The 10489-nt window shown below is 39.4% G+C and overlaps 1 protein-coding gene across 1 annotated transcript; it reads left to right on the forward strand.

Moving 5' to 3' along the window:
- Positions 1-7243: 7243 nt before the first annotated feature.
- On the forward strand, positions 7244-10089 carry LOC110532999 (SLAM family member 9-like). The gene is made up of 3 exons (XM_021617136.2): positions 7244-7307; positions 7704-8000; positions 9761-10089. Exons 1-3 carry the CDS (start codon positions 7244-7246, stop codon positions 10087-10089), a joined length of 690 nt encoding a protein of 229 aa, XP_021472811.2.
- The last annotated feature ends 400 nt before the right edge of the window (positions 10090-10489 follow it).

The following is a 10489-nucleotide window of genomic DNA, read 5'->3' on the forward strand; positions in this document are numbered from 1 at the left end:
ATTATTAATACTATTGGATGTAAAACAGTCTGAAGTTTCTAAAAATGTTTGAATGATGTCTGTGAGTATAACAGAACTCATATGGCAGGCAAAAACCTGAGAAAAATCCAAACAGGAAGTGAGAATTCTGAGGCTGGTCGATGTTCAACTCATCTCCTATTCAAATCCCTGTAAGATATAGATATGTTTGCACTTCCTACACCTTCCACTAGATGTCAACAGTCTGTAGAACATTGAATGAAGCCTCTACTGTGATGTTGAGCCGGATGGGAGGTGTTTCAGTCATTGGTCTGCCAGTTCCTGGTCACGCGCATTCCAAATGATATCGTCTTGCTTTCCATTACTTCTAGAGACACAAAGGAATTCTCCGGTTGGAACGTTATTGGATAGTTATGATAACAACATCCTGAAGATTGATTCTCTACTTAGTTTGACCAGTTTATTTGACCTGTATAACTTTTTGAAGTTGTTGTCCGAGTTCGTCTGCAGCTGCGCAAGCGTTTGGACATGTGCACTAAACGTGCTAGCAAAAGTAGCTACTTGGACAAAAGTTATGGACATTATCGAACAAAACAAAGATTTATTGTGGAACTAGGATTCCTGGGAGTGCATTCTGATGAAGATCATCAAAGGTAAGGGAATATTTATGATGTAATTTTGTATTTCTGTTGACTCCAACATGGCGGAGAAATGTTGCTATATCTGATCGCCGTCTCAGATTATTGCATGGTGTGCTTTTTCCGTAAAGTTTTTTTGAAATCTGACACAGCGGTTGCATTAAGAAAAAGTGTATCTTTAATTCTATGTAAAACGTGTATCTTTCTTCAAAGTGTATGATGAGTATTCCTGTTATTAGATGTGACTCTCTGCAATTTCTCTGGATATTTTGGAGGCATTTCTGGACATGGCGCAAATGTAAACTAAGATTTTTGGATATAAACATGCACATTATTGAACAAAACATACATGTATTGTGTAACATGATGTCCTATGAGTGTCATCTGATGAAGATCATCAAAGGTTAGTGATGAATTTTATCTATATTTCTGCTTTTTGTGACTCTTATCTTTGGCTGGGAAAATGGCTGTGTTTTTCTGTGGCTATGCACTGACCTAACATAATCGTTTGGTGTGCTTTCGCCGTAAATCCTTCTTGAAATCAGACATGTTGGCTGGATTCACAACATGTGTAGCTTTAATTTGGTGTCTTTCATGTGTGATTTAATGAAAGATTGATTTTTATAGTAATATATTTGAATTTGTCGCGTTGCATTTTTTCTGGCTTTTTGCCAAGTGGGACGTTAGCGTCCCACATATCCCAGAGAAGTTAATCAGGTAATATTAATTGGATAATTGATTTGATAAAATAGCATGTCATATATCAAGACACTACAGTTCATTGAAGTCACATGGACTATTATCAGCTTGTAACTGGTTTCTATCTCCCATTAAGTTAATAGTTTTTGCTTAGTAGCCAGAGCAATGCCGCCGTGTGAGTGGTCATATACTGAATGCATAGACAGCATGGTTATTCTTGGAAAAAGTGACATTTGTAAATATAACTGCACCTCTTAGGTTTTGAGAGTTATTTGACGGAGGTAAGAGTCATAGAAACTGCAGAATATGCTCTTTCTGATATTATATAGAAATCAAAATATTTGACCTGCATGTGACTGAAGGAGGATTTGATAAAGTGATGCTGCTTTTCCTGCATCTGTCAATGACAAGATACACCCATCCCTTCATGTATTATTTGACAACTGATACGCCTAATTTGGTCACTTATCAGATTATTGTCAATTTAGTCATGTCTATAGGCTAACTCTTATGTGTGAAATTAGTTTCAGTATAGTTTAGGTTTCGATGGGCCGGCTGTGCAGGCTGACTGGTATAATTTCTTTCCCTTTCATCAACTTAGTCAAGGATATGTTTTATACTATTCTAAAGGCCTACTGCAACATGTAGCATGTTTTAGTTTCCCTTGCAATACATTAGAATGGTAACAGAGTTATGGTAAATAAAACAGTCCCATAACAGCTTCTTTTTACAAAATGTAAAAAGAGAATGGTATCAACCCACACGGCACGCAGTCAAATTATTTGCTGCTGATAAATAGGCATAACACAAACTTATCATTACACTATTGTCTTTCTAAATTAAATCAACCTCTTTACCCTCCTTATCATTCAGGTAGGCCTAATTTAAATTAAACTGAAGTAAGGTGCACAATTCGCCCGTTCATCCATTCATTCAGTGAGGAGAGAGGGAGACGCATTAGCACCTGGCTGGTTACCAACATTATTTGTTACAAAATCAAACGTCAGTGGCAGTTCGCCTGTGGCCATTCTAGGGTTAAATCAAGAACAAAACATTATTAATGAATGCACTCTATTTTATTTGGTTTTTGAAAACAAATTTGTTTACAAGCATGACAGCTGTACTTTTAGTTTATGATTTACGCAGCTTGTTGGCTTTTAGAGTTCAAAGCATGTGAATGCATCCAACTAATGTTTACGATTTCCCAAATAGTTCCAGAAACAGCATTAAATGGAATATATTGGGTAGAAAACATTATACTAGATTATCTGAACATTTACCCTAAAAGGGATCGTCCAGTACCATGTGAGTTCCTCTGAGGGTGCCTTATGTGTACCTTTGACCTTTTTGTACACCATGGAACAACACCGTACCGTAACTCAGATACACCTCTGACACTGCCAAAACACCAGCTATGCGGGTGTCGACTGTCCCATTTTACGCTTGATCTGATTAAATCTGGGCATTAATGTCATGTGTCCCTGAGAAGTACTACTTTCTCATTGGTGTTGTCAGATAATCTCACAATTATTGACTTGATTTCAGGCAAGTTTTCGCAACGTGCAGAAATGTACACTGAGTACACAAAACATTAAAGATGCCTGCTCTTTCCATGACAGACTGACCAGGTGAATCCAGGTGAAAGCTATGATCCCTTATTGATGTCACTTGTTAAACCGACTTCAATCAGTGCAGATGAAGGGGAGGAGGCAGGTTAAACAAGTATTTTTAAAACTAGACAATCGAGACATGGATTGTGTATGTGTGCCATTCATATTAATACCCATGATATTGGAATGAGTTGTTTTGATGAGCAGGTGTCACATACTTTTGGTCATGTTGTGTGTGTGTTAAAAGCACTGTGTGTGAATCATAATGACTAATTTTGTTGCAGGGCATAACCTGTGAAGCCTCATGTGAAAGTTCTGTTTTCAGAAAGCAATCTGGTTTCAGAGCTGGTCATGGGTGCACCTCAGCCACGCTCAAGGTCCTAAATGACATCTTAACCGCCATCGATAAGAAACATTACTGTGCAGTCGTATTCATTGATCTGGCCAAGGCTTTCGACTCTGTCAATCACCACATCCCCATCGGCAGACTCGACAGCCTTGGTTTCTCAAATGATTGCCTCGCCTGGTTCACCAACTACTTCTCTGATAGAGTTCAGTGTGTCAAATCGGAGGGTCTGCTGTCCGAACCTCTGGCAGTCTCTATGGGGGTTCAATTCTTGGACCGACAGGGTTCAGGGTTAAATTCTTGGACCGACTCTCTTCTCTGTATACATCAATGATGTCGCTCTTGCTGCTGGTGAGTCTCTGATCCACCTCTACACAGACGACACCATTCTGTATACTTCTGGCCCTTCTTTGGACACTGTGTTATTAACAACCCTCCAGGCAAGCTTCAATGCCATACAACTCTCCTTCCGTGGCCTCCAATTGCTCTTAAATACAAGTCAAACTAAATGCATGCTCTTCAACCGATCGCTGCCTGCACCTGCCCGCCTGTCCAACATCACTACTCTGGACGGCTCTGACTTAGAATACGTGGACAACTACAAATACCTAGGTGTCTGGTTAGACTGTAAACTCTCCTTCCAGACCCACATCAAACATCTCCAATCCAAAGTTAAATCTAGAATTGGCTTCCTATTTCGCATCAAAGCATCCTTCACTCATGCTGCCAAACATACCCTTGTAAAACTGGCCATCCTACCAATCCTCGACTTCGGCGATGTCATTTACAAAATAGCCTCCAATACTCTACTCAACAAATTGGATGCAGTCTATCACAGTGCAATCCGTTTTGTCACCAACGCCCCATATACCACCCACCATTGCGACCTGTACGCTCGCATTGGCTGGCCCTCACTTCATACTCGTCGCCAAACCCACTGGCTCCATGTCATCTTGTTACTGTAATTGAATTATGCCAATGTGCTTTCATCAATTTTCTGTACAGCACTTTGAGATATCAGCTGATGTACGAAGGGCTATATAAATAAATTTGATTTGATTTGATCAATTGAAAGCCCTTAATCTATTTTATGAGAATTTCTAAGATTTCTTGTTTGCATAAAATAGACGCAGACCAGTCTTTCAATAATAGGTAATATGATTTATTCTCGGAGTGCGCTCCCACTTAATCACGTGCAGCAGTTTATATACAGATCATGACGTCATTTCATTAACAGAATCCCCTCCTCTCGACCGGGACAAAGTGAGGTGAAAAGTTCATTCTAACTTACTAACACACTCCCAGATAACTTTTGACCCCTCAACATTATCGATCACCACTGAACTGACAGTTTTAATTAACAGAAAAACTAGGAATGCACTCACTGCCTTATCTAAACACCCCAGAGTTAAGTTTCTGTAGGGTCAACCATAGGCTAACGAACTTATCTGTTTTCACAGTCCACAACCCATTCGTTCTATTCCTAGTTGGAATGGTGTTCATCAACTTTTATTACTCTTTGTCCGTGTCACATAATCCCTTCTTATGAACTCATATTGTTAATCAGATATAATAAAACAGAGTATAAGTTTACTTACAGTGCCTTGCGAAAGTATTCGGCCCCCTTGAACTTTGCGACCTTTTGCCACATTTCAGGCTTCAAACATAAAGATATAAAACTGTATTTTTTTGTGAAGAATCAACAACAAGTGGGACACAATCATGAAGTGGAACGACATTTATTGGATATTTCAAACTTTTTTAACAAATCAAAAACTGAAAAATTGGGCGTGCAAAATTATTCAGCCCCTTTACTTTCAGTGCAGCAAACTCTCTTTGCTTTATCTTGGCCAGGTCACAATTGTAAATGAGAACTTGTTCTCAACTAGCCTACCTGGTTAAATAAAGGTGAAATAATAAAAAATAAAAAAAATAGTGCTGCTAAATGCAACACCTAAAAGGAAACTACGCCCCTCACCCTGACCACAGATTTTAACGTCTTCTTATTCTTGGGGTTGTGTTCAGTAAAAGTTTGGGAACCCCTGTAGTAATCGGTTTAGACACAACTGTTTAGACATTGTCTCTAAGTATTCAGATCCTTTGCTATGAGACTTGAAATTGAGCTCCGGTGCATCCTGTTTCCATTGATCATCCTTGTTTTTGCCAATCTTTACAATTTAGACAGTCTTTCAACCATTTTGAGATTGAAAGGTAGAGCTAGTATAAGCAGTCTAATGTCTATGGTGAGGCCAGTTAGGAGATTGTTTATTAATCCCTCTTTCTCATGTGCTTTGCAATCATCAGATCAATGTTATAGAAAATAAGAATGTGGTGCAAAACAGCCCAGATCTGTGCAAAAAATACTGTTAATCTAGTTAAAATCTGGCATTGTTATTAATTGTTTATTTTTTTGTTGTAATGTGCCTCCTTAGAAGATCGTTATTTAACTAAAACACTCTTCAAACTTTTCACCACAAAGAAATACCCCAGTGAGTAATAATAGTGTTTTCAGAAACAATTCAGACCCTTTCCCTTCTTCCACATTTTGTTACGTTACAGCCTTATTATGAAATTGATTAAGCACATTTTTTTCTCATCAATCTACACACAATAACCCATAATGACAAAGCAGATTTTTAGACATTTTTGCAAATGTATTACAAATAGAAAACAGAAATTCCTTATTAACCTAAGTATTCAAACAGTTTGCTGAGACTCGAAATTGAGCTCAGGTGCATCCTGTTTCCATTGATAATCCTTGATGTTTCTACAACTTGATTGGAGTCCACCTGTGGTAAATTCAATTGATTGGACATGATTTGGAAAGGTACACACCTGTCTATATAAGGTCCCAAAGTTGAAAGTGCATGTCAGATTAAAAACCATGCCATGAGGTCGAAGGAATTGTCCGTAGAGTTCCGAGACAGGATTGTCTCGAGGCACAGATGTGGGGAAGGGTACAAAACAATTTCTGCAGCATTGAAGGTCCACAAGAACACCTTGGCCTCCATCATTCTTAAGAGGGAGAAGTTTGGAACCACCAAGACTCTTCCTAGAGCTAGCCGCCCGGCAAACTGAGCAATCGGGGGCGAGGGGACCAAGAACCCGATGGTCACTCTGACAGAGCTCAAATGTTTCTTTGTGTAGATGGGAGAACCTTCTAGAAGGACAACCATCTCTGCAGCACTCCACCAATCAGGCCTTTATGGTAGAGATGCACAACATTCTCTGGTCTGATGAAACCAAGATTGAACTCTTTGGCCTGAATGCCAAGCGTCACATCTGGAAGAAAACTGGTACTATCCATATGGTGAAGCATGGTGGTGGCAGCATCATGCTGTGTGGATGTTTTTCAGTGGCAGGGACTGGGAGAGTAGTCAGGATTGAGGGAAAGATGAATGGAGCAAAGTACAGAGAGATCCTTGATGAACACCTGCTCCAGAGTGCTCAGTACCTCAGACTGGAGCGAAGGTTCCCCTTCCAACAGGACAATGACCGTAAGCACACAGCCAAGACAACACAGGAGTGGCTTTGAGACAAGTCTTTGAATGTCCTTAAGTGGCCCAGCCAGAGCCCGGACTTGAACATCTCTGGAGAGTCCTGGAAATAGCTGTCAAGCAAGACTCCCCATCTAACCTGACAGAGCTTGAGAGAATCTGCAGAGAAGAATGGGAGAAACTCCCCAAATATAGGTGTGCCAATCTTGTAGCGTAATACCCAAGAAAAATCAAGTCTGTAATCGCTGCCAAAGGTGTTTCAACAAAGTACTGAGTAAAGGGTCTAAATACTTATATATATATTTTTATATAACATTTATATATATGTTTTTGCTCTTTCTCAATTAATGAAAAACACAATTGAAGAAGGTGATGAGATGAGTAATGAGATGAGTAATGCACCAGTCACCATTTTTTTTTCTTCTTCCCCCAATCTTTTTCAATTCACTCAGTCTTTACAGAGATCATAGAATGATGCCAGACTGTATCTCTTTCAATTCTAAATGGAATTGTCTGTGGTTTCTACTCATCCTGACAGGTAATCTATATACATTTATTTTAAGTGACTGAACGGGATCTTAAGGACAAAAAATGTCTAACGATTTGTATGAATTGGATTCATATATCAATTGGAATTGTAAACAATGTTATGATTTGAGAAACATTTACAGATTCAGGTACCAGTTTTGGCACGTGAGCACTGCTTAAAAAAAATACTGGCTGATATTATACAAAACGGACAGATTTCCTAAATATGGACAGATTTACTTAATGGCGCACCTGTATTTTCCAAAGGGATTAAGCATTGAGGACAGAAAAAAAAGTTAAAATAAGAATTGTAAAAATAAATTGAAAATGAAAATGTTTTAGCCTGGTTTGTTTTTGGTGTTTTTCCCTCGCTGAAAAAACGGGTGCAACCTTTTCCTCTCTTTAGATACCTGGGCTGAAGACGCTCCAATTGACCAGTATGGGTTGAAGGGAGGTTCAGTGTGTCTGACTGTAGCAGAACAACCTGAGGAACTTAAAGGACTTAGATGGAAGGTCAATAGTACTGTAATAGTGGATGATAAAGACATATCTCCTAAATACAAGGAGAAGGTGGATTATAACCCAGTGAACCACACTCTGTGCATTAAGAATCTGACAGACACAGACAGTGGAATTTACATTGCAAATGCAAAGAAAAACGATTGGACAGATTCAACGTCTTCATACAAACTTAAGGTGTTGGGTGAGTTTTGTGATTTGATGTGTTTTGGTAGCCTGCTACAGTACCTTGCGAAAGTATTCGGCCCCCTTGAACTTTGTGACCTTTTGCCACATTTCAGGCTTCAAACATAAAGATATAAAACTTTATTTTTTTTGTGAAGAATCAACAACAAGTGGGACACAATCATGAAGTGGATCGACATTTATTGGATATTTCAAACTTTTTTAACAAATCAAAAACTGAAAAATTGGGCGTGCAAAATTATTCAGCCCCTTTACTTTCAGTGCAGCAAACTCTCTCCAGAAGTTCAGTGAGGATCTCTGAATGATCCAATGTTGACCTAAATGACTAATGATGATAAATACAATCCACCTGTGTGTAATCAAGTCTCCTTATAAATGCACCTGCACTGTGATAGTCTCAGAGGTCCGTTAAAAGCGCAGAGAGCATCATGAAGAACAAGGAACACACCAGGCAGGTCCGAGATACTGTTGTGAAGAAGTTTAAAGCCGGATTTGGATACAAAAAGATTTCCCAAGCTTTAAACATCCCAAGGAGCACTGTGCAAGCGATAATATTGAAATGGAAGGAGTATCAGACCACTGCAAATCTACCAAGACCTGGCCGTCCCTCTAAACTTTTAGCTCATACAAGGAGAAGACTGATCAGAGATGCAGCCAAGAGGCCCATGATCACTCTGGATGAACTGCAGAGATCTACAGCTGAGGTGGGAGACTCTGTCCATAGGACAACAATCAGTCGTATATTGCACAAATCTGGCCTTTATGGAAGAGTGGCAAGAAGAAAGCCATTTCTTAAAGATATCCATAAAAAGTGTTGTTTAAAGTTTGCCACAAGCCACCTGGGAGACACACCAAACATGTGGAAGAAGGTGCTCTGGTCAGATGAAACCAAAATTGAACTTTTTGGCAACAATGCAAAACGTTATGTTTGGCGTAAAAGCAACACAGCTGAACACACCATCCCATGTCAAACATGGTGGTGGCAGCATCATGGTTTGGGCCTGCTTTTCTTCAGCAGGGACAGGGAAGATGGTTAAAATTGATGGGAAGATGGTTTGGAGCCAAATACAGGACCATTCTGGAAGAAAACCTGATGGAGTCTGCAAAAGACCTGAGACTGGGACGGAGATTTGACTTCCAACAAGACAATGATCCAAAACATAAAGCAAAATCTACAATGGAATGGTTCAAAAATAAACATATCCAGGTGTTAGAATGGCCAAGTCAAAGTCCAGACCTGAATCCAATTGAGAATCTGTGGAAAGAACTGAAAACTGCTGTTCACAAATGCTCTCCATCCAACCTCACTGAGCTCGAGCAGTTTTGCAAGGAGGAATGGGAAAAAAATTCAGTCTCTCGATGTGCAAAACTGATAGAGACATACCCCAAGCGACTTACAGCTGTAATCGCAGCAAAAGGTGGCGCTACAAATTATTAACTTAAGGGGGCTGAATAATTTTGCACGCCCAATTTTTCAGTTTTTGATTTGTTGAAAAAGTTTGAAATATCCAATAAATGTCGTTCCACTTCATGATTGTGTCCCACTTGTTGTTGATTCTTCACAAAAAAATACAGTTTTATATCTTTATGTTTGAAGCCTGAAATGTGGCAAAAGGTCGCAAAGTTCAAGGGGGCCGAATACTTTCGCAAGGCACTGTATGTGTTTCTGCTTTGTTTCAAAAAGCTAATCTCCTTTAAAGTGTCTTCACCAGTCATACATGTGAAAAGTATATTTCTGAACTGTGTTGGTTGTTGTAGAAGCTGTTCCCATTCCAGCCATGCAGGTGACCTACTACAACTCAAGTACAGGACTTTGTAACATCACAGTGAATTGTTCAGGCTGGATGTTTTCTGTCTGTGATGGAGGTCAGTGCCCACTGTACCAGGATTCTCTGTCAGTCTCTGAGGTCAACATCACTGTTTCCAGTGGTAATGGATTCATCCAGTGTATCGTCAACAATCATGTCAGCGCAGAGACCAAATCACAACGCATGAATGACATATGTAAGTCTAATTTACTAACTTTTACCTTCTGTTCATACCTTCTATCATTATACAAATCTATTTATATATCAACAAGATTTTAACTTCATAGTTATTATTATTGTTCTCCAGCAAAATGTTGATTTGTACGCGTGTGTGTGTGTGACCTCTCAGGTATTGTTGAGAAGAAGGGGAGAGCTGCAGCATCACCAGTTGGCATCATTGTGGGTGGTGTTAGTGGTGGATTGCTTTTCATTGTGTTTGTTGGTGTAGGATGGATCATGTCAACCAGGAGATGGTGTAAATAGGATCTGACAATGCGGGTACTTTCAATTCATGTAAAAACAAATTAAAATCAGCAAAATGTGAGATACAAGGTCTTTCTAGGATGCTGGAGCTTTGTTTCTATAACATTTTATAGAATGACTATTCAAATGTTTTTACAGTATGTCTCTCCTAACATGTCAACCCAGTGAGCGCTCCACCAGGGGAGAGGCTGGAACC

The sequence above is a fragment of the Oncorhynchus mykiss genome, chromosome 9 (genome assembly GCF_013265735.2).
Source record: "Oncorhynchus mykiss isolate Arlee chromosome 9, USDA_OmykA_1.1, whole genome shotgun sequence".
Classification (NCBI taxonomy): domain Eukaryota; kingdom Metazoa; phylum Chordata; class Actinopteri; order Salmoniformes; family Salmonidae; genus Oncorhynchus; species Oncorhynchus mykiss.

What these genes read in the sequence shown, in the direction of transcription:
- LOC110532999 (XM_021617136.2), top strand. Translation starts at nt 7,244, where the DNA reads ATGCCAGACTGTATCTCTTTCAATTCTAAATGGAATTGTCTGTGGTTT. An exon ending in GTTTCTACTCATCCTGACAG is followed by an intron (nt 7,308 to 7,703) that starts GTAATCTATATA and finishes TCCTCTCTTTAG; the next exon opens with ATACCTGGGCTGAAGACGCT. An exon ending in ATACAAACTTAAGGTGTTGG is followed by an intron (nt 8,001 to 9,760) that starts GTGAGTTTTGTG and finishes TGGTTGTTGTAG; the next exon opens with AAGCTGTTCCCATTCCAGCC.